Source organism: Musa acuminata, chromosome BXJ3-11 (assembly GCF_036884655.1).
Source record: "Musa acuminata AAA Group cultivar baxijiao chromosome BXJ3-11, Cavendish_Baxijiao_AAA, whole genome shotgun sequence".
NCBI lineage: Eukaryota > Viridiplantae > Streptophyta > Magnoliopsida > Zingiberales > Musaceae > Musa > Musa acuminata.
In genome coordinates this window covers 4,612,139-4,637,457 of record NC_088359.1, presented here as the reverse complement: position 1 = coordinate 4,637,457, position 25,319 = coordinate 4,612,139, and the positions used below count along the sequence as shown (strand labels likewise).

At 36.5% G+C, this 25,319-nt stretch overlaps 1 protein-coding gene and 2 non-coding genes across 4 annotated transcripts; all 3 read left to right on the top strand.

Moving 5' to 3' along the window:
* Positions 1 to 3,588: 3,588 nt before the first annotated feature.
* Positions 3,589 to 3,693, top strand: LOC135653455 (U6 spliceosomal RNA). Its single transcript, XR_010502419.1, has one exon. It is a non-coding gene; the product is annotated as a U6 spliceosomal RNA (small nuclear RNA).
* A 10,903-nt stretch (positions 3,694 to 14,596) lies between these two features.
* LOC135653475 (U6 spliceosomal RNA) lies at positions 14,597 to 14,701 on the top strand. Its single transcript, XR_010502437.1, has one exon. It is a non-coding gene; the product is annotated as a U6 spliceosomal RNA (small nuclear RNA).
* Positions 14,702 to 18,531: 3,830 nt separating this feature from the next.
* Positions 18,532 to 25,075, top strand: LOC103970506 (eukaryotic peptide chain release factor subunit 1-3). 2 transcript variants are annotated; one of them, XM_009384296.3, is made up of 3 exons: positions 18,532 to 18,663; positions 23,158 to 24,617; positions 24,740 to 25,075. In XM_009384296.3, exon 2 carries the CDS (start codon positions 23,207 to 23,209, stop codon positions 24,506 to 24,508), a length of 1,302 nt encoding a protein of 433 aa, XP_009382571.2. In that variant the 5' UTR covers positions 18,532 to 18,663; positions 23,158 to 23,206; the 3' UTR covers positions 24,509 to 24,617; positions 24,740 to 25,075. The 2 variants fall into 2 exon arrangements, with proteins under 2 accessions (XP_009382571.2, XP_009382573.2); XM_009384298.3 differs by having other exon boundaries at positions 18,591 to 18,663; positions 23,172 to 24,617.
* Positions 25,076 to 25,319: the final 244 nt, after the last annotated feature.

The window sequence follows — 25,319 nt, the reverse complement described above, 5'->3', positions numbered from 1 at the left end:
ACCTTTTGCTTCAACTCACTCCTTACAATAACATTGCTGGCCTACCAGTCCTTTCTAACAGTTCGAGTCGCCAACAAGCACCTCTGGAACTATTCCTCTAAAGTCACTTATTGTTTGTCTTCCCCTTTGCCAACCTCTTCTCTTAGCACAACTTATGTATCCGAGTAACCAACAAATAAGGATTCCACTCGCCGCCGACAAGGAGTTTTAGTTTCAAGTAAGAATTCAGTGTCATGTATTTTTGAGTTAGAAAGTAATAAATGATGTCATGCCTTGGAGCAGAGAGATCCACTGGGGGGCGTCGGACGCATTGAGGTCGACGATGTGGACCACCCGCTCGCCCTCCATCATCACCTTCATGATCGCCTGGTTGGTGATGACGAAAGCCAAGCCGAGGAAGGGGCAGGGTTGAGATTGTCCGAACAAATGAACAAACAAAGGGGGACGATTCAGAAGCACTTATACATGAAAATGCAAAGGATTTGTTTTATGAGAGAGAGGCTAAATGATGATTTAATGAGAGAATAATTACCACAACAAGGCAAGAAGCTTATCTCAGTCGTGCAATTAAGCAGACAACTATTGTAGATGTAATGTAAAGCTTACCAAACCTTATTCATCGAATGAAACCAGATTAGACAAAAAGAAGCTGGAATAAGCATCATTTTCCTTTCAAATTTCAGAAAAGAAGGTGCTGTCACGGAACAGAGTTTTTCAAAAATAAATATCAATTTCTCTAAATCAAACACATTAATTTATGATTCTAACCAAAATGATAAGGTAATCTATCGCATATTGAACCATAAGCATTCTCCATTCAAATTTCAGAAGAATAGGTTTTGTTACGAAACATAACGGAGTTTTCCAAAAACAAATGTTAGTTTCTCTTAATCAAACACGTCCATTTATAATTATACGAAGAACGATTAGGGAATCAATAACATATTGGATAGGCAATGTTCTCTTTACAAATTCAAAAAAAAAAAAGTTCTGTTAGAGAACCCAATTTTTCGCAAACAAATGTTAATTTCTCTTAATCAAACATATTCATTTACGAAGAACGATTAATCAATCAAAATAAGCAACGTCGTCCTTTCAAATTTCAGAAGGAAAAAGAAAAAAAGGTGCTATTACAGAACGGAGTTCTCCTAAAATTAGCGTTACTTTCTCTTAATCAAACACAACCTTTTACGATTCTAAGAAGAACGATTACGAAACCAATAAGATGTCACTATAGCGGAGATCGATACATTATATCTTATTTTGACTGTAACCAAAATAGATTAAAACATGATTCAAATCTAAAAGCCAAACAAAGTTAAAAAAGGAAGAGTAAAATTGAACTTCAAAGAAATTTAAAACTATACAGTAAAGGTAAGATTAATCTCTACTGTATCGTTCAAATTTTATCAAATGTCTTTAAAGAGATATCTTTATAACTAATTCACCGATATATAATGAGACGTTTAACAAACAAGTTTATTGATGTGGGACTAAATGATATCTAGTCCCAGTAACTTTGTTGGAATCGGTTTACTAGCTGCAAAAATGATATGTTTTGCTTCACTAAATAAGATTTAAACATGGGTGCAGACCACTTTACCATACCAAGTTAAGGTTTCTCTTTGCCTACCTAAATATTAAAGATTCCAAGTCATGGAGGATAATCTATCTTTTCGCAAGCCAATACGTGACTATGGTGTTTATAGAGAATGCTTAAACATACTTTTCTGTAAACTAGGCTTTTGATGTGAATGGAATACCAATTCCTAGATTTCGTAATCCAAATTAAGAAGGATGAAGCATGATTAATTAGATAGATGATACAAACTAATATATTTTCATACCGATCCATGTACTAGATCTTGATTATTTTTATGCAAGAAGTCTTAGTAGACATACGGCTCGGTCAATATATTAGTACCATACTCATGCGACAAATATTACAAGCCATGGGTAAAAGGATTATGAAGTTTGTTGATTTCAACTCAGCTATTTGATATTTTACTGAAAATATTACAATAAATCGAGGTACAAAATAGCGATAATAAATCTTACAAAACAGCACATATCTAACCAATTATTTTATTCTCTCTAATTTTTTTTTATGAGCTTTAAGAATAAAATTGGCACATTCTTTTGGTATCTTGACTATTTTTTTTTTCTTATACTAACTTTATGCTAGCTAATTAATTATCTTGCCATTCTTGGGCTCTTTCTGCTGGTCTACTAGTTTATTGAATCTAGTCCCAGTAACTTTGCTGGAACAGGTTTACTAGCTACAAAAATGATATGTTTTGCTTCACTAAGTAAGATTTAAACATGGGTGCAGACCTCTTTACCATACCAAGTTAAGGTTTCTCTTTGCCTATCTAAATATTTAAGATTTCAAGTCATGGAGGATAATCTATCTTTTCGCAAGCCAATACGTGACTATGGTGTTTATAGAGAATGCTTAAACATACTTTTCTGTAAACTAGGCTTTTGATGTGAATGGAATACCAATTCCTAGATTTCGTAATCCAAATTAAGAAGGATGAAGCATGATTAATTAGATAGATGATACAAACTAATATATTTTCATACCGATCCATGTACTAGATCTTGATTATTTTTATGCAAGAAGTCTTAGTAGACATACGGCTCGGTCAGTATATTAGTACCATACTCATGCGACAAATATTACAAGCCATGGGTAAAAGGATTATGAAGTTTGTTGATTTCAACTCAGCTATTTGACATTTTATTGAAAATATTACAATAAAAGGAGGTACAAAATAGCGATAATAAATCTTACCAATTTATCTTGGACGAGATTTTTATCAGATCTCTCATGATATGTATTATATATGTACTACATCATTATCTATGAAATATTGTTTGGCATAAATTCGGATGTATTTTTTTCTTAGTTGCTTTCTGAAAGTAAATGTTATCTTCAGGTGGGTGACGCATTTATTGACAAGAGCTACAAATAGTCAAAATCTTCTGCACCATGGAATGGATTACTTGAAAGAAATTGGTTCTGGATGTTAAGGCGTCATATTTTAGTGCAGATTTCTTTTGAAGCGATTAGTGTTTGTGAGTAGCAAACAGATCAATTAAGGCAATTGCATAGAAGTTTTGCACTTGTGGCAATGCAGATTGGGCTGAAATAGTGTGTTCAATCTAATACAACTTGTTGTTGCTGGTAATGGCTCTTCTTGTCCATGCTTACTACTGCATGGATGGGATGGGAGGCGGGTGAGAGCAGTGAAGCTCGTAGATGATTCGAGAATATAACAAGTGTGCTGCATTTGAACCGACGAATATTGCATTGGGGTTCTCGTAAGAAGAAACAAGATAGAGAGAGCACTATCGGTTTTGATAAGAGTTTATTAGGCAGCATAATGGCGTTGTGATGGCTGCTGAAGAAGGGAGTTATTAGCAAGACTTGGCTGGGGTGGGTGGTGCAGAAGAAAGCTTGGGTCGGTGGGTGAAATATAATTATTTTCAATTTAAATATAGTTATTAGCAAGGTTTAGTCCCACATCGTAGTTATTTTCAATCTAACATCTCTTTATCAATGCGTCGATCGGCAAGGATGTTGTTTTTTCGGAGACATTCGATAAATTTGGAACGTGATACAGAGAAGATTAGCATGGCCCCTGCTCAAGGATGACACGCTCAAATCGAGAAATGGTTCATATTTTTTTTCAGATTCACGTTCTCTTTGTTCTTGATTTGATTTCCTATCCTTCCCCTTCTGATTTGATTTTTATTTTTGCTGCTCCCTTTTGCGGACTTCTGAGTTCGCTTCGCTTTAGATCACAGCACCATTCTTTACTCGCATAACGAGCAACGTTATCAGTTACGGCGCCGGCTGAATTGTTTTTTATGTTATCGACGGATACTCTACTCTTCTTCTTGACTCGTTCGACTTCTGCACTCCCATGAATACTTGCTTCTGGTCGAAGACGGCGTTATGTGTTGATGGTATTCGGACCTCTGATTAACATTGTAAGATTTGGTTCCTTCGCTTTCCGTTTACTTAAAAGTTATACAGACATGATTCGTTTTTGCGTCTAACCATGTCTGGATTGGCCATCTCCTTCCAAACATATATGATTGTGTTGTATTTACAAGTAAAGAAAAAAAAAAAATGTATATGTTGTCGAGACTGCCGAGCATAACATGATATATGCATAAACGACAAGTTCTGGATGATTTTATCTTTAGAAAACCTTTAATGATCTTGCATGAATATTTTCTTTCTTGTAAAGTAGAAAGCCATTTTTTTGAAGACTTAGATGAATCATACACCTTAAGGTTTCCTTTCTGTAGCAGACAAGTATTGAATGACTGGCATCATAATTACGTCTGTTTGTTTATATGATGAAGACCTGAATTAGTTGCTTCTGACTTTGCACTGGCTAGTGTTCCTTTATTTTCATTTACTAATGTATTTTTTTTTATTTCGATTTGAAGTATCACCGATATCTTAACATGTGAAATTCTTGTGTATGGCCCAACTCCCATTTCTAACACCATACCTCTGTCGTCAGCAATATTGGCTCTGCTGTTGCCTATTGGAGAGGTAGCAGGTTCAGCACCAAGAAATGGTTTCCATCTGTGTGCCATTGACAACCTAGAAACTTCAACTCATAGGATGAAGATGAAGCATGACACGAGTGCCATGCCCTTAACGATCCATCATGAACTGAAAGGACGTGATAGCTTTTAACAATCTGATGGTCTTGATACATGTGAATTAAAGAGTTGCTCACAGCATTGTATGTCAACGGAAGAAAGTTGAAGAGCGAAAAGAAGGCAGTTTGATCTATTCCATTGTCCAAATGGTTTCAAAATCAAGGAAGGTTTTCTGAAGCATTCTAGACAAAATCTAGTAATGTAAGGTGCTTAGATAAATCTTGCTGCATGCAACCGGTGTAGGTGTTGCGCTATCTTCTGCCAGCACAATGTCAGGACAGGCCAGTAAACAGAGCACTAGGTTGGCACAAGCTTCTAGTGGTCGGTCATCTCTTTTCCCTCGGTGTCTTGGCACTAGGACATGCCAATGACACTGTGGGCTATATAACACGCTATGCTGCTCGGATTCAGCAACTTTATACATAAGGTATCACAGCATCATTAGCACACTTTGCTGGATTGTTACATGATAATCGTAAGAAGTAGGATCTTTTTTCATCATCATGTTATTTTTGCAGTTCAGTCCATGGATTGCTTCATGACTACATCCATTTTAACCATGATCTTTCACTGTATTTAGCTTATGCTATCACATATCAGAGTACGATGTCAACTCTATCAAGAACTTCTGTTCCCTTAGCAAAATCTAGATTTCATTCGTGGAGTCCCAGCTATCTTCCTGTGACTATAGTTTTGGTTACCTTTTCGTATGTTGCCATTTAAATCTCCTTTCTCATCTTGATTGCAAGAGTTGATGTTGTTGTATCCAGGGTCTATGATTTGATCACATTAGCCAGAAGAGCCTCTCATCTTATACGTATGAAATGCCAGCACACTTGTGCCGACCATGCAGTGTCATGCATGTCGAAGAGCACTAATTGCATCATTTGATGCTGAAATTACACTCAATATTGGTATAACAATTAATTTTATCTTTCGCACATAAATTAAGTTTCCTATTTTGAAGTCTCAAAATAAATTAATCAGATTCTTCCATCGTGTAACAATTAATTTGCTTTTGTGCAACAAATGCATTGGGTAGCCTAATTATTAATTTTTATGATATGGAAGAATCTGATTAGTTTATTTATCTGCATTTATCGTGTCCTTTGTGTGATACTAAAATGACTCTGTTGATCGTCTTTTCTTTATCTGTGAATTTTCTAAATGACGTTGGCAGTATGAAAGAACGAGTCTGATCTCAAAAACTCTTGACTATGTTCATTGTTTAACAGGTATTACTCATTTCTACTACTTGTTGCCATAATTTTTTGTTGGCTTAGTGTGAAACTCTTCAAGCAGGCCTGAGTTGTCTCCATCAGTTATAATAATTACCAACTCTGTGTCAAGATCAAGCAAACATTGTTTTGTGAAATCAAAGGACCAACCATTTTAAATTTTTTCGGGGGTTAAAGTCTATTTATGTTATCGATGATTGGATTATGGTTTGAGGATTTGTTATCCGTTAGGTATTATTTGTTTTGGCCCATTGATAGTACCATTTTGCCACAAATGTCCTAGACTCTATAATATGGATTATTAGTTGCATGAGTATATTAGGGATATTTTAACCCATGGTTCATATGAGTTTACCTTTGGAAAAGATGGCTTAACAGGACTAAGGTGGACTTCTCATAAGCCACATGCTTTCTGGACTTTATCCAATATGACAGTATTGGTTTATCACGCAAATATATCATGATGTATTGTTCTTGTAAAGAATATTGCCGCACATCCAACAGTTAGTTTCTGAGTGCTTAATTTCTGCACGTATTTGTTCATGTAAAGTGATTTGTTGCATCCAACCTGACTGACATTTCATCCTTTCAAAGTTTTGGCCCTTCTTTTCCATATATTCTTCTATAAATCTCCAGTCCAGGATGAGGGGATAAATTCTTAATAGGAAATGTGTTTGTATTTGGTAACATGGGATGATTGAGATTACTCCTTCATTTTGAATGTGCTTTCCCATGCATGGTATGATGTTTGAGGGAGAATCTATTTTCTAGAGATAATATTCACCCAAATATAGATAGTTTATTCTATATAATAATTAGCAGAATGTATACCAATATAATTTTCTTTTAAGATTTCTTGTTTTTTAGTAGATTTAATTTTTATTCCGGACCCTTTGTTTTCGAACTCATTTGATCATCCCATGTTTTCGCAATAAAATTATAAGGTTCAAATAAAGTATATATCATTTTTTCGTGGAAAATGAAGTAACAAAGTGTTTGGTGGACCTGATCATGGTTTCAGAATTAATTGTTTGGATCTTGTAGAAAATGATTTCAGTTTCAGAATTAATGATTTCGGCGATGGACGATCTCGACTATGGACTTCTTGAGTATGAAACAAGAGTTAAGTACTACATCAAAGATGGCTACAGCTATGGCTTCTCCAGAATTTAATGGTCTTTCCCTATATAATCACAAGGGTGGGATTATGGGACATGTCTCTATAGCTTCTCTCATATTTAGGATAAGATGTTCTTTTGTCTTCACAACTATAAGCATATTCAGAATCTTAATTTAAAGTCATATCCTATTAGACATACATTATAGTGATGACTTCGACAGTATCATATCTATGTATACCGATCAATTGTGCAAAAGTAAAAGACACAAATTTGATCATTGTGCGTGTATCCAATATTTGTTTGATACATGGAACTCATCCACCAGCTGCCAGCTTCCATCAGGATTGTATTATCAACAAATTATTCTCAATTATCATGGCAGCTTGTAGTTTTTTCTCTTTTCTGTCTACCATTAGGTGTTTCGATATTTGGATTCTTGCAATGGGGCCTTTATGCATAATTTGAACTAAGGATTTTAATTTCGAATGCTACCGGGCGATATCAACCTGACAACGGCCTAGTTGCGGCGAGAGAAGAAGAAACGTCGAGTACAGATTATCTATATCTACTAATTGAGATTTTGCTGTGACTAATTTCAGTTAACTTCTCGATTCCAAATCCTTATTCTTCTCCTGACACTCACTCCTTAGTAATGGTTAGGAATACTGTTCTGCCTGGCTGTGGAATTATTCCCTCTGCTCACGGAATTAGGCTCATCCAACTCAAGCTACTATAACTACTATGGCTACAATACCTTTCCTCTTGCTCCTATCTGGCAACTATCTTATATAATACCTATGGCAACGACACCTTAATTCCACTTCTTCTCCCCAACAGTTTCTGCGGTGTTGGCGGTAAACTCCCTTCCCTTACTTTATCATTAGTATTGACTGACTGGCAAGAAGAGAAGAGAGCCTCATTCAGGTATAAAACTAAAGAAGAGGATTTAGCTATAGGTATAATAGAAGGAAGCGGGTAAGTAACAATTCCATTCCTCAGTACTAGCTTGCCCTGTTCGTCAACTCTAAAGTCATAATTTCATTGATTTTTTGCCAGCAGCCCCAGTTCCAGTTCTAAAGTGAGGAATGGAGAGGTAGGCTAAGAGATAAGTGAGGTCGGCTTTAATTAGGACTCCGGAATAACTTATTAGAATGTATTTCTTACGAGTCTTGTGTTTGTGGGATACAATTCAATACCAGAGTCGAGGTGGGCAAGGGCAATAACAAATGCGTCAGGGCAGGGGACAGGGTTGCTACGAGGCAAATTAACCGCGGTTACTAAGGAAGGGAAGGTATCAAACTTTATAATCAAACCGGAAGGATGGGACTGTTACTATATACTTAGTTGAGCTAAAACTATGAGTGTTCAAGTCTTGTTTAGGGTGCCAGGTATGATATAGATATTGGTAACCAACCATAGCATAGCTTACCTTTTGCTTCAACTCACTCCTTACAATAACATTGCTGGCCTACCAGTCCTTTCTAACAGTTCGAGTCGCCAACAAGCACCTCTGGAACTATTCCTCTAAAGTCACTTATTGTTTGTCTTCCCCTTTGCCAACCTCTTCTCTTAGCACAACTTATGTATCCGAGTAACCAACAAATAAGGATTCTGTTAGTTTGGCAAGTCCCATAGTCCCACATCGGGAAAATCAGACTTGTTGTCTCGTCTTGGAACTATAAATAAGGGCCTGAGCTTTGATGTTAGATACACCACGAGAAGTACCACACACACCACAAGAAGTACAGCAGGCATCACAAGAAAACCTGCTTATTGTTTGAAGTCTTCTTGTTTAGGAAGCTGAAGGTGTTTTATGGCCTAGGAACATTTCCTAAGGCATTTGTAAGTGTCCCTCTTTTATAGTAGTAATTTGCTCCTCTTTCTTCCGTGGATGTAGGTCAAAGTCAATTGACCGAACCACGTATATCTGGTGTTCTGGTGTTCTGTTGTTCTTGTCGCTTTATTCTTTCCGCTTTATTGTCTTTGTTGTGTTGCCAAAATTATCCTTTGGTAAATATCCTAGGGCTAGCTCTAACAAACTGGTATCAGAGCCTGGTTCTGGGATCTTTTGGCAACAATGACAATAACAAAGATTGTTGTCGAGAAATTCGACAGAAATGTCAACTTCGGCATGTGGCAACTCAAGATGGAGGCCATTCTGGTTCAAGACGGAGTTGATTTGGCACTTCAGGGTGCTGAGAACATTCCAGATGGTACGTCAAAGGAAGATCTTGCGGGTATGGATAAGAAGGCCCGATCCAGCATCATTCTAAACCTCTATGACGAGGTTTTACGGGAGGTAGCTACGGAGACTACGGCTAAAAGCATGTGGGACAAACTTAAAGCCTTGTATATGAAGAGGACAGTGGAGAATCATCTCTACTTGAAGCAGAGTCTGTATATGCTTCGGATGGTTGAAGGTACATCTATACTCTCGCATCTTGATAAGTTTGATTCTTTGGTTATGGATTTGGAGAATATAGATGCAAAAATTGATGATGAGGATAAGGCTTTGTTGCTCTTGTGTTCTCTTCCCCAATCTTTTAAGCCTTTCCGTGATACTTTGATTTATGGAAAAGAAACAGTTTCGTATCAGGAAATTAAATCTGCACTAAAATCTAAGGAGCAAATAGACAGAGATATCACTGGGGAAAGTAGAGGAAATCAGGCTGAGGGTCTGGTTGTCAGGGATAAAATGAATAAAAGAGAATTTGACAGTAGTAGATCTAAATCTAGATCTAAATCCAGACATAGAAATTTGGAATGCAGATATTGTCATAAAATGGGGCACATTAAATCTGATTGCTTTAAATTGAAAAATAAATTAAAGCAAAAGGAAAAATTTGTTGAGAAAACTATTGAATCCGCTGAAGCTAGTGTAGCATCTGATGAGAATTTTGGAAATATTTTCTTTGCTACTGATGACAGGACAAAGTCTAAAAATGAATGGATTTTAGATTCAGGTTGTTCTTATCACATGTGTCCCAATAGGGATTTGTTTTCCACATATGAATCTTGTAATTGTGGAATTGTTTTGATGGGCAATAATGTTGCATGTGATGTTGTTGGTAGAGGAACAATCCGAATTAAAATGCATGATGGTATTGTGAGGACGCTCACTAATGTTAGGCATGTTCCTGATTTGAAAAAGAATCTCATCTCTTTAGGCACCCTAGAGGCCCTTGGGTGTAAATACACAGCTGAAGGTGGAGTTATGAAAGTTTCTAGAAGTGCTCTTATTGTTATGAAAGCTTGTAGGTCTGGTAGCTTGTATATTATGCAGGGAACTACTGTCACAGGTTCAGTTGCAGTCTCGTCATCATCATTGTCTGATTCTGACATCACCAAATTATGGCATATGCGTTTGGGTCATATGAGAGATATTCGACCACCACAAAGGTATGCAAATTTGGTTGCATATGCTTTGTCTATTGCAAAAGAGACAAGTGAAGTTGGTGAGCCTACTACCTATTCAGATGCAGTTTCTTTTGATAATTCCGCTAAGTGGTTGATTGCTGAGGGAAAAGTCCTTGTTCAGAAAATTCATACGAAGGACAATCTAGTTGATATGCTTACGAAGCCTCTTCCGGTTTACAAGTTCAAGCAGTGCTTGGACTTGGTTGGTTTTCATTTTTGGTGACTGCCCGTTGGGGCTTTTGTGAAGAAGGTGGAGTAAGTTTTGTTGGGACATGCCAAGGTGGAGATTTGTTAGTTTGGCAAGTCCCATAGTCCCACATCGGGAAAATCAGACTTGTTGTCTCGTCTTGGAACTATAAATAAGGGCCTGAGCTTTGATGTTAGATACACCACGAGAAGTACCACACACACCACAAGAAGTACAGCAGGCATCACAAGAAAACCTGCTTATTGTTTGAAGTCTTCTTGTTTAGGAAGCTGAAGGTGTTTTATGGCCTAGGAACATTTCCTAAGGCATTTGTAAGTGTCCCTCTTTTATAGTAGTAATTCTTCCGTGGATGTAGGTCAAAGTCAATTGACCGAACCACGTATATCTGGTGTTCTGGTGTTCTGTTGTTCTTGTCGCTTTATTCTTTCCGCTTTATTGTCTTTGTTGTGTTGCCAAAATTATCCTTTGGTAAATATCCTGGGGCTAGCTCTAACAGATTCCACTCGCCGCCGAAAAGGAGTTTTAGTTTCAAGTAAGAATTCAGTGTCATGTATTTTTGAGTTAGAAAGTAATAAATGATGTCATGCCTTGGAGCAGAGAGATCCACTGGGGGGCGTCGGACGCATTGAGGTCGACGATGTGGACCACCCGCTCGCCCTCCATCATCACCTTCATGATCGCCTGGTTGGTGACGACGAAAGCCAAGCCGAGGAAGGGGCAGGGTTGAGATTGTCCGAACAAATGAACAAACAAAGGGGGACGATTCAGAAGCACTTATACATGAAAATGCAAAGGATTTGTTTTATGAGAGAGAGGCTAAATGATGATTTAATGAGAGAATAATTACCACAACAAGGCAAGAAGCTTATCTCAGTCGTGCAATTAAGCAGACAACTATTGTAGATGTAATGTAAAGCTTACCAAACCTTATTCATCGAATGAAACCGGATTAGACAAAAAGAAGCTGGAATAAGCATCATTTTCCTTTCAAATTTCAGAAAAGAAGGTGCTGTCACGGAACAGAGTTTTTCAAAAATAAATATCAATTTCTCTAAATCAAACACATTAATTTACGATTCTAACCAAAATGATAAGGTAATCTATCGCATATTGAACCATAAGCATTCTCCATTCAAATTTCAGAAGAATAGGTTTTGTTACGAAACATAACGGAGTTTTCCAAAAACAAATGTTAGTTTCTCTTAATCAAACATGTCCATTTATAATTATACGAAGAACGATTAGGGAATCAATAACATATTGGATAGGCAATGTTCTCTTTTCAAATTCAAAAAAAAAAAAGTTCTGTTAGAGAACCCAATTTTTCGCAAACAAATGTTAATTTCTCTTAATCAAACATATTCATTTACGAAGAACGATTAATCAATCAAAATAAGCAATATCGTCCTTTCAAATTTCAGAAGGAAAAAGAGAAAAAGGTGCTATTACAGAACGGAGTTCTCCTAAAATTAGCGTTACTTTCTCTTAATCAAACACAACCTTTTACGATTCTAAGAAGAACGATTACGAAACCAATAAGATGTCACTATAGCGTTGATCGATACATTATATCTTATTTTGACTGTAACCAAAATAGATTAAAACATGATTCAAATTTAAAAGCCAAACAAAGTTAAAAAAGGAAGAGTAAAATTTAACTTCAAAGAAATTTGATAAATTTGGAACTATACAGTAAAGGTTAAATAAGATATAAGATTAATCTCTACTGTAGCGTTCAAATTTTATCAAATGTCCTTAAAGAAATATCTTTATAACTAATTCACCGATATATAATGAGACGTTTAACAAACAAGTTTATTGATGTGGGACTAAATGATATCTAGTCCCAGTAACTTTGTTGGAATCGGTTACTAGCTGCAAAAATGATATGTTTTGCTTCACTAAATAAGATTTAAACATGGGTGCAGACCACTTTACCTTACCAAGTTAAGGTTTCTCTTTGCCTACCTAAATATTAAAGATTCCAAGTCATGGAGGATAATCTATCTTTTCGCAAGCCAATACGTGACTATGGTGTTTATAGAGAATGCTTAAACATACTTTTCTGTAAACTAGGCTTTTGATGTGAATGGAATACCAATTCCTAGATTTCGTAATCCAAATTAAGAAGGATGAAGCATGATTAATTAGATAGATGATACAAACTAATATATTTTCATACCGATCCATGTACTAGATCTTGATTATTTTTATGCAAGAAGTCTTAGTAGACATACGGCTCGGTCAATATATTAGTACCATACTCATGCGACAAATATTACAAGCCATGGGTAAAAGGATTATGAAGTTTGTTGATTTCAACTCAGCTATTTGATATTTTACTGAAAATATTACAATAAATCGAGGTACAAAATAGCGATAATAAATCTTACAAAACAGCACATATCTAACCAATTATTTTATTCTCTCTAATTTTTTTTTATGAGCTTTAAGAATAAAATTGGCACATTCTTTTGGTATCTTGACTATTTTTTTTTTCTTATACTAACTTTATGCTAGCTAATTAATTATCTTGCCATTCTTGGGCTCTTTCTGCTGGTCTACTAGTTTATTGAATCTAGTCCCAGTAACTTTGCTGGAACAGGTTTACTAGCTACAAAAATGATATGTTTTGCTTCACTAAGTAAGATTTAAACATGGGTGCAGACCTCTTTACCATACCAAGTTAAGGTTTCTCTTTGCCTATCTAAATATTTAAGATTTCAAGTCATGGAGGATAATCTATCTTTTCGCAAGCCAATACGTGACTATGGTGTTTATAGAGAATGCTTAAACATACTTTTCTGTAAACTAGGCTTTTGATGTGAATGGAATACCAATTCCTAGATTTCGTAATCCAAATTAAGAAGGATGAAGCATGATTAATTAGATAGATGATACAAACTAATATATTTTCATACCGATCCATGTACTAGATCTTGATTATTTTTATGCAAGAAGTCTTAGTAGACATACGGCTCGGTCAGTATATTAGTACCATACTCATGCGACAAATATTACAAGCCATGGGTAAAAGGATTATGAAGTTTGTTGATTTCAACTCAGCTATTTGACATTTTATTGAAAATATTACAATAAAAGGAGGTACAAAATAGCGATAATAAATCTTACCAATTTATCTTGGACGAGATTTTTATCAGATCTCTCATGATATGTATTATATATGTACTACATCATTATCTATGAAATATTGTTTGGCATAAATTCGGATGTATTTTTTTCTTAGTTGCTTTCTGAAAGTAAATGTTATCTTCAGGTGGGTGACGCATTTATTGACAAGAGCTACAAATAGTCAAAATCTTCTGCACCATGGAATGGATTACTTGAAAGAAATTGGTTCTGGATGTTAAGGCGTCATATTTTAGTGCAGATTTCTTTTGAAGCGATTAGTGTTTGTGAGTAGCAAACAGATCAATTAAGGCAATTGCATAGAAGTTTTGCACTTGTGGCAATGCAGATTGGGCTGAAATAGTGTGTTCAATCTAATACAACTTGTTGTTGCTGGTAATGGCTCTTCTTGTCCATGCTTACTACTGCATGGATGGGATGGGAGGCGGGTGAGAGCAGTGAAGCTCGTAGATGATTCGAGAATATAACAAGTGTGCTGCATTTGAACCGACGAATATTGCATTGGGGTTCTCGTAAGAAGAAACAAGATAGAGAGAGCACTATCGGTTTTGATAAGAGTTTATTAGGCAGCATAATGGCGTTGTGATGGCTGCTGAAGAAGGGAGTTATTAGCAAGACTTGGCTGGGGTGGGTGGTGCAGAAGAAAGCTTGGGTCGGTGGGTGAAATATAATTATTTTCAATTTAAATATAGTTATTAGCAAGGTTTAGTCCCACATCGTAGTTATTTTCAATCTAACATCTCTTTATCAATGCGTCGATCGGCAAGGATGTTGTTTTTTCGGAGACATTCGATAAATTTGGAACGTGATACAGAGAAGATTAGCATGGCCCCTGCTCAAGGATGACACGCTCAAATCGAGAAATGGTTCATATTTTTTTTCAGATTCACGTTCTCTTTGTTCTTGATTTGATTTCCTATCCTTCCCCTTCTGATTTGATTTTTATTTTTGCTGCTCCCTTTTGCGGACTTCTGAGTTCGCTTCGCTTTAGATCACAGCACCATTCTTTACTCGCATAACGAGCAACGTTATCAGTTACGGCGCCGGCTGAATTGTTTTTTATGTTATCGACGGATACTCTACTCTTCTTCTTGACTCGTTCGACTTCTGCACTCCCATGAATACTTGCTTCTGGTCGAAGACGGCGTTATGTGTTGATGGTATTCGGACCTCTGATTAACATTGTAAGATTTGGTTCCTTCGCTTTCCGTTTACTTAAAAGTTATACAGACATGATTCGTTTTTGCGTCTAACCATGTCTGGATTGGCCATCTCCTTCCAAACATATATGATTGTGTTGTATTTACAAGTAAAGAAAAAAAAAAAATGTATATGTTGTCGAGACTGCCGAGCATAACATGATATATGCATAAACGACAAGTTCTGGATGATTTTATCTTTAGAAAACCTTTAATGATCTTGCATGAATATTTTCTTTCTTGTAAAGTAGAAAGCCATTTTTTTGAAGACTTAGATGAATCATACACCTTAAGGTTTCCTTTCTGTAGCAGACAAGTATTGAATGACTGGCATCATAATTACGTCTGTTTGTTTATATGATGAAGACCTGAATTAGTTGCTTCTGACTTTGCACTGGCTAGTGTTCCTTTATTTTCATTTACTAATGTATTTTTTTTTATTTCGATTTGAAGTATCACCGATATCTTAACATGTGAAATTCTTGTGTATGGCCCAACTCCCATTTCTAACACCATACCTCTGTCGTCAGCAATATTGGCTCTGCTGTTGCCTATTGGAGAGGTAGCAGGTTCAGCACCAAGAAATGGTTTCCATCTGTGTGCCATTGACAACCTAGAAACTTCAACTCATAGGATGAAGATGAAGCATGACACGAGTGCCATGCCCTTAACGATCCATCATGAACTGAAAGGACGTGATAGCTTTTAACAATCTGATGGTCTTGATACATGTGAATTAAAGAGTTGCTCACAGCATTGTATGTCAACGGAAGAAAGTTGAAGAGCGAAAAGAAGGCAGTTTGATCTATTCCATTGTCCAAATGGTTTCAAAATCAAGGAAGGTTTTCTGAAGCATTCTAGACAAAATCTAGTAATGTAAGGTGCTTAGATAAATCTTGCTGCATGCAACCGGTGTAGGTGTTGCGCTATCTTCTGCCAGCACAATGTCAGGACAGGCCAGTAAACAGAGCACTAGGTTGGCACAAGCTTCTAGTGGTCGGTCATCTCTTTTCCCTCGGTGTCTTGGCACTAGGACATGCCAATGACACTGTGGGCTATATAACACGCTATGCTGCTCGGATTCAGCAACTTTATACATAAGGTATCACAGCATCATTAGCACACTTTGCTGGATTGTTACATGATAATCGTAAGAAGTAGGATCTTTTTTCATCATCATGTTATTTTTGCAGTTCAGTCCATGGATTGCTTCATGACTACATCCATTTTAACCATGATCTTTCACTGTATTTAGCTTATGCTATCACATATCAGAGTACGATGTCAACTCTATCAAGAACTTCTGTTCCCTTAGCAAAATCTAGATTTCATTCGTGGAGTCCCAGCTATCTTCCTGTGACTATAGTTTTGGTTACCTTTTCGTATGTTGCCATTTAAATCTCCTTTCTCATCTTGATTGCAAGAGTTGATGTTGTTGTATCCAGGGTCTATGATTTGATCACATTAGCCAGAAGAGCCTCTCATCTTATACGTATGAAATGCCAGCACACTTGTGCCGACCATGCAGTGTCATGCATGTCGAAGAGCACTAATTGCATCATTTGATGCTGAAATTACACTCAATATTGGTTGCGGAACATACGAGGCAAAACTCAGTGCTACAACATATCGACTGTTATTACTATCAAGTAATTGGCAGGTATTCTTATTTTTCCTAAAGAAATTATTGTGTTTCATATTTTGAATCTTCCAAATAAATTTACGAGGTTTATCCATAATATAACAGTTAATTTTGTCTTTTGCAAATAAATTAAGTTTCCTATTTTGAAGTCTCAAAATAAATTAATCAGATTCTTCCATCGTGTAACAATTAATTTGCTTTTGTGCAACAAATGCATTGGATAGCTTAATTATTAATTTTTATGTTATGGAAGAATCTGATTAGTTTATTTATCTGCATTTATCGTGTCCTTTGTGTGATACTAAAATGACTCTGTTGATCGTCTTTTCTTTATCTGTGAATTTTCTAAATGATGTTGGCAGTATGAAAGAACGAGTCTGATCTCAAAAACTCTTGACTATGTTCATTGTTTAACAGGTATTACTCATTTCTACTACTTGTTGCCACAATTTTATGTTGGCTTAGTATGAAACCCTTCAAGCATGCCTGAGTTGTCTCCATCAGTTACAATGATTACAAACTCTGTGTCAAGATCAAGCAAACATTGTTTTGTGAAATCAAAAGACCATCCATGTGAAATTTTTTCGGTGGATAAAGTCTATTTATGTTATCGATGATTGGATCATGGTTTGAGGATTTGTTATCCGTTACGTATTATTTGTTTTGGCCCATTGATAGTACCATTTTGCTATTATAGAAGACATGTTGAAGAGAGAGTGTCTTGTTAGTCACAAATGTCCTAGACTCTATAATATGGATTATTAGTTGCATGAGTATATTAGGGATATTTTAACCCATGGTTCATATGAGTTTACCTTTGGAAAAGATGGCTTAACAGGACTAAGGTGGACTTCTCATAAGCCACATGCTTTCTGGACTTTATCCAATATGACAGTATTGGTTTATCACCCAAATATATCATGATGTATTGCTGCACATCCAACAGTTTCTGTGTGCTTAATTTCTGCACGTATTTGTTCATGTAAAGTGATTTATTGCATCCAACACATTTCATCTGTTCAAAATTTGGGCCCTTCTTTACCATATATATTCTTCTATAAATCTCCCATCTCCAAGATGGGTGGATAAATTCTTAATAGAAAATGTGTTTGTATTTGGTAACATGGGATGATTGAGATTACTGCTTCATTTTGAACTTGCTTTCCTATGCATGGTCTGATGTTTGAGGGAGAATCTATTTTCTATACTTAATATTCACCCTAATATAGATAGTTTATTCTCTATAATAATTAGCGGAATGAATGTGTACCAATATAATTTTCTTTCAAGATTTCTTGTTTGTTAGTAGATTTATTTTTTTATTTTGGACCCGTTCTTTTCGAATTCATTGGATCATCCCATGTTTCCGCGATAAAATTATAAGGTTCAAATATAATATATACAATTTTTTCTTGGAAACTGAAATAACAAAGGGGTCGGTGGATTAATGATGTCGGCTATGGACGGTGTAGAATCGAATCGTTGAAACCCGGTTCTGATTCGATTCGGAGCGCGTTATGGTAAGGGTTCTAAGTTTGTCTAGTGTTTCGTTGGCTCACAGTAAGAAGACATTTAAGTGGGACCCACTTTATAGCAATATCACGAGGATCACTTCGGTGCGCACGCGGGTATTCTATCCAGCGGGCAAATCGTGTCGACGGAGTTCCGTTTCCGGTTTCACTTCCCTGAATATGCTGCACACGCGCGTGACGTACGCGCACGGTGTACGCGCAGGAATCATGTGGTTGAAAAAGCGATCGTCATCCGACGCAGCGGGGAAATACGTTTCGTTTTACGAGGAAAAAAGATTCGACGCTTTGATAACCGTCTGATCTTGAGATCTTAACGGCTGAGAGAGGGCCACCGGCTCATGTCAAAACAGCATCTATATCTTTGCAAGCTTTGCTTCCAGCAGTCCAATCCCAGACGCCTCAAGAGGAAGAAACCTTCGGCTTCGGTCTGTTGGGGCGATCTCGTATTCCCGCACGTCGCCGCCGAGGTCCATCTCCCCCTCTTTGCTTCTTCCATGGTTTTTCTTTTGCTTTTTCTCTTCTTTACCGAAGTTGATGATTTAGTGTTTTGATTGTTCCTTTTTTCCGATCTGAAATCGATCCATTTTCGTTTGATCCCGTATGGGCTTACTTCGGATCCACGAGCTGTTGCTATGGTCTGTGTTGCTGTAACTCTCCGCCTTTGCATATGGGAGAAGAATCCAGATGTCTCGTTTTGGGTTAAAAATATGGGTTTTCTCAATTTCTTTTTTCTTATTTGTGATGGAATCTTTTAAATTTTGAATTTTCTTCTTGGTATCTAGATCATAAGATGAATACCTGTTATCATATTTGATTGTTGTGCTGCGGGATTATGGTTGTTTGTGTGCGGAATTTGCTTTATTTACTAAATAGGACATCTATCCCTGAGGTCTCCTTGGATCCAATGTAGTGCCATGTAAAACTGGTGGTAGTTCACAATTTTGATGATTTTCTTCCAAAAGGTGGTAATTTCATCGTTGATCTGTAGATTTAGTTTTTACCTTTTTTTTTCCCTCTTGTTTTGAAATTTATTAAACTGAAACTAAAAATTGTAAATTTTTTGTATATTTCTATATTGTGATTTTTGGTCAGGAATTCTATGGATCTGTTTTTTTTTATGATGGATCATACTATTTATGTTTTATATTAATAATAAGGTGTGTATGCCACAACTTTCTGTTAGGATAGAATAACTTGTTCCATGGCAAACTGTTAGCATCAGCATAATAGAACAGAAAATATGATGCTTTGACTATGAATGTCATATATATATGCACTAGCATTTAGAATTATGCTGTTGAGATGCTGCAGGCGAGGTTTTAGTTGCTGGCAGCTGACAGTATGTACCATCAGCATGGTATGATAAATTGGATGTTCTTCTAGATCTAAAATGAAAATGCACAACGGGTTTCCAAAGGAAAAAGAGCTATCTACTTGCGTCCTTGGTCATTGGCTGATTCTCTAATCTCTGCCTTTGTCTAGCCTTGACAAGATGATGCGAGGTGACAATATAAGAGTGGAAAACCAGAGACGTGATAGGGATAAGGGTTAGGTATCCTGGCACATGTTGGGATGAACTGGAACTTGTCCTTCTTGTTAATTGATTAATCTTTTTAAAATACATGACACCAGGTCCACTCGATGATGAACAACGCAAGACAGGTTGTTAAAGGAGAAGCATATTGGTATCCTAGTATAATAATCTAGGATAAATTTAGTGTTGCTTAGATTATAGAGAATAAGTTGATAAGCCACAATATGAAACTTTAGGCAATAGTGATTGAACTAAGACTAAGATTTTAAATAAGTATCTTCAAAAATACATTTGGTTCTATGCTCGGAAGAGCAACCACATAAATTATTTTATCATGACAATTAATATAAAAATAATAGCAAGGAGAAGGACATATGTATTATTCTTATTGATCTTACATATTCCTAGAATGGAGCGTTTCAATAGGCTTTTCATAAGACAGTGCTATTTATTTGTTTGATTAATGTGATAGAAGACACAATAGAGCTGTGATTAGCATTTATGACCATGGATGTAGTCATGTTCTCTATAACTATGTATGTACATCAAGGATGTTGTTGGGTGTTTTTCTCTTCAATTTGATTATGGATAAAGTTTCCATATTCAAGATGAACTTCAATGGTGCATGTTATTTGATAATGGTGTTCTTATTGATGAGAATTTAGTTGCATTTTAATTGGAACTTGACCATTGTTGACAAATGCTAGAAACTAGGTGTTTTAGATAATATGGAACTAAAACCAAACTACATTAAGTGACTTTAACAATTCCAAGGGAAGAATTTTGATTATAGTAATGATGAATGGACAAACGTTTCCTAGAACTGTAACTTCTAAATATCTTGGATTCACATTCAGTGTAAAGACATTTTTTATAGAGTTGATATGGGATGGTCAAAGTAGAGGAGGACGTCAAACATTTTATGATGTCGTGTGGATATTAAATTAAAATAAAATCTTATGATACAATGGTAAGGCCAACAATGATTTGTGTTGAAACATTGTGCAATTAGAAATTAGTATGTAGAAGAAGCTAGTGTCATAGAGATGGATGTGTCCGGTTACTAGAAATAATATAAAATAGGACAAGGAATTAGTGGATCCTTTCTTGTCAATTGCAGTTAATTTAGGCAGCCTATTACACGAGACTTCTGCCAATGTGGTATGACAAGGTTTAATATACACAGCCTTGCATTGCAAATTGTAATAGAAGAAAGCTGTTACCAGGACTGAAACTTCGGTTAGGTCGCAATGAAGCCACATTACTGCCACCAAGTTTCCCAAGTTAATGTAATTATATTTGAAGTTTTAGGTGCGTCTTTGACCTTGATCCTCAACATCTATAACTATTCTTAAAATCTTTAGACCACATGCGTCATTTAAGATGTGAAGTCACTAGAAGCTTGATTTGATGTTTTGTCACTGAAACAAGTTGAAATAATTTTGTGAAAACTCACAAGACAGCATGACACCTTTTGCTAAGGTTTCTGTATAGTCTCTGAAAGCATTAAGAGACATTTCCATGGCCTGGTTGTTTTAGGTAGTTGTTTAGAATCATTAGTTATTTATTTATCTTCTAGGTCATCGTCTCATACAGTTGATAGAATTGTCATATGGAAGTGGCTAATTTTTATTTGTTTTTTTAAAACCATAATATAATGTTGATTCTCGTGTGATTCGTTTAACCCTTTAATCTTCTATATCAACCGTCCTTCATTGCTGCATATAAATTTTGATTCTAGCCATGTTATTCAACCTTATTTTCTTCTGTCACTTGTCTGAAAAAAGATCTGACAATTACTTGGGAAATGTGCAAATTTCAACACATGATTTTTAGTAATAATGGACTCTGCTCAAGAGAATTGCTTTTCCCTGTTCTGTATATTGCTGCCATTGTTTAATATGATATTTGATTCTTTTCGTGTTTCTTAACTCGATTTTCTTTGTCCTTATTGATCATAACAAGAATACTTTTCAATGATTAGGCAATTTGATATTGATTTATGGTCAATTTAAAATTATACAGTTTGACGATGGTGATTTGTTTTTTCAAAAAATTGTGCAGTGATGTAATGACGGTATGTAATTCGTTGGAGGGTAATTTGGGCTTTCTTTGCTAGAGGATAACCTAGGCTTACTCTTATTACGTTTTAGATGAATTTCTGTTATCTAATTTTACCATTGGAAGTTCTCCATTTTTTACTACTGTACATGATTTTCACGTCTATTGAGATTGTTCGAACTGCTGTGAGGATGAGTTCATTTAGAATCTTGCATAGCAAAATGCTAGTCTACATGGAATACTGAGGTTCAGAGATTGGCCAAGTCTATGTTGACATTGAAACATTGTGACTGTAATTGGTCCTATCAGTCAAATTATAATCATATATCATCGGATTGGAGTTGCTCAGTGTTAACATAGGAACAACCAGGTTCACCAGATTAATTTGGGATTGACCAGCATCTTCCAGCTAGGTTGAGATAGATTGGAATCCTCTGAATCATTTATGGTTTTGACTGAATTATTCTAGATTGAAATCAGTAGTAGTATGGTATGATTATGATAGGTTGAAAATTACTAGTGCTTTTATCAGTGGTAACTGGGATTGGCCATGGTTACCCTGCCCCAAAATTCATGGATCACATGTCAAATCAGATTTCTTGATTTTTGACAATCCTCTGGAATTGCTTAAGCTATTGAATGTGTTATGAGTAGATCAAGTGAGTTGTACACATCAGAACTAGAAGAATGCATGGAGTTTTTCTTCATCATTGGTACATGGCTGGGTAATCTTTGTTCTGAAGAGTCCAACCTCAGAATCTTTTGAAGTCAATAATTTGGCATTTCTCCCATCTTTATGTGACTGATTATTGTAAACTATGCTTCAATGGTCCTAAAAAGAACACAGTAGGTTGGTACCTAGGTTTTCCCTTGAAAAAGATGTCCATTTTATTAGTTTCCAATGTTGAAGGACAAAGTTTGCTTCATTTTGTCATAATACTTCTCTCATCCAAATTCCATACTATGCATATAACCTCTTTCTTCAATCTTTATACTATATTGTGGTATAACCCTGTCTTGCATATTATTATTTTTATTATTTTGTTTCTCAGTGTAAGGCCGAACTCTTGCTAACTGATTTCTGAAGAAAACTTGTGGATTTTCTTTGAATTGCATGGAGAACCTGTTACTTTTAGGTTGTTGTAGTTGATGTCTTTTTAACCTTGGGGTAGCATCAGTATTTACTGTTTTTGGACCACATTTTGATGTTTCTTGTGCATATCTTAAATCGTAAACATGTACTATCTATGCACAGTGCTGTTATCCTTGTTTATGGAATGACTTTCATCAAAATATCTCAAGCTGTCTGGCTTAGTTCTAGGAATTCTTTTGATGCCTATTCTTTTCAAATCTTCTTATTTGCCAGATCATTTGAAGTAGGTTTTCCTAGACTATTCCGGCACAAGCTAGCTGAAATGGCTGAAACGGATAAGAACATTGAGATCTGGAAAGTCAAGAAATTGATCAAGGCTCTGGAAGCAGCTAGAGGTAATGGCACTAGCATGATCTCTCTAATTATGCCGCCTCGTGATCAAGTTTCTCGAGTCACTAAGATGCTGGGTGATGAATATGGAACTGCATCAAATATCAAAAGTAGAGTCAATCGACAGTCTGTTCTAGGTGCGATTACTTCCGCTCAGCAGAGACTCAAGCTATACAACAAGGTTCCTCCGAATGGACTAGTTTTATACACCGGAACTATTGTTACTGAAGATGGAAAAGAGAAGAAAGTCACGATAGATTTTGAGCCATTCAAGCCCATCAATGCATCTCTTTACCTCTGTGATAACAAGTTTCATACAGAGGCATTAAATGAACTTTTGGAATCTGATGACAAGTTTGGTTTCATAGTTATGGATGGCAATGGTACACTCTTTGGCACTTTAAGTGGAAATACACGTGAGGTTCTTCACAAGTTCACAGTTGACCTTCCAAAAAAGCATGGTAGAGGTGGTCAATCAGCACTACGATTTGCTCGCCTTAGGATGGAGAAGCGCCATAACTATGTCCGCAAAACTGCTGAGCTTGCGACTCAATTTTTTATCAATCCTGCCACAAGTCAGCCTAATGTTGCAGGATTAATTCTGGCTGGGTCTGCTGATTTTAAGACAGAGTTAAGCCAATCTGATATGTTTGATCAACGGCTACAGGCTAAAATTCTCAATGTGGTTGATGTGTCATATGGAGGCGAGAATGGTTTCAACCAAGCCATTGAGCTATCAGCTGAGATTCTATCAAATGTCAAGTTCATACAGGAAAAGAAATTGATAGGCAAGTACTTTGAGGAAATAAGTCAAGACACAGGAAAGTATGTGTTTGGTGTTGAGGACACCTTGAAAGCTCTTGAGATGGGTGCCGTTGAGACCTTGATTGTGTGGGAAAATTTGGATATAAACCGGTATGTCCTGAAGCATAGTACTAATGGTGAGACTGTCATAAAGCATTTGCGGAAGGATCAGGAAACAGATCAGAATAATTTTTTGGATTCCGTAACCTCCTCAGAGCTGGAAGTACAGGAGAAAATTTCCCTGCTGGAGTGGTTTGCAAATGAATACAAGCGCTTTGGATGTACTCTTGAATTTGTTACTAACAAATCTCAGGAGGGATCTCAGTTTTGCAGAGGCTTCGGTGGCATTGGGGGAATCCTTCGTTATCAGCTTGACTTGAGGGCCTTCGATGAGCTTTCCGACCAGGAATATGATGAAGATTCCGAATAGCAATCAGCCAACCAATTCCTGGATTCGGTCCAGAGGGAGCCTGTGCTGGCCCCACCTGTGACCAAACTTGCTCTCTTGAATTGCACACATCTCAAAAACTATGGAAGGGGTATGATACTTTTTTCTTTTATTATCATTCTGTTAGAACATCAGCATTTCCTACAGTTGTGATTTTTCAGGTTCTAAATCTCATAGTTTATTTCTACAACCTATCGTCTTTTCATCTTGCAGGAGCTGCACAACAGATTGAGGCGACAAAGCGTGGGACTTAATTAGCCGCTGAAATGAGATACTTACGCAGAAGATGAAGGTTTCTCGGATGCAGCGGTTAACGTGAAAACGTGGGACCAGTTATTTATAATATAATACCTGGGTACTATGGTCTGTTTTGTTTTCTGTCGATGCTGTCTTCCAGTCTTAGCCAGTTGGAAGATATGTCATCATGTTTGATGCTTGCAACTACTTTCTTAAGATAAAACCTATTTTTATTATCTATGTGCTGTTATTAGCAAGACCGTTTGACGTCACTCTCAGCATAATCGAGAAATGCGACTCTTTTATTGTGTATGGTCGGTACCATTGTCAGGCATATATCGGAAGAAAGCTGTGTTCTTGTGACTGGGCCTTCACTGACTCGGAGCAAAGAGGTATTGCATTCAATCAGGTGCGTCTTTTTCTTTGCTTGCTTGTGTTATTCATCTATTGGATGGTATCCTTAATCTGAGATTGGTCTACTCTGAGTTCAAATCTGATTTCGGCCCCTGTCATTCTAAATGTCAGCCAAGTCAAAGAGATCAAAGTGTTTGTGTTA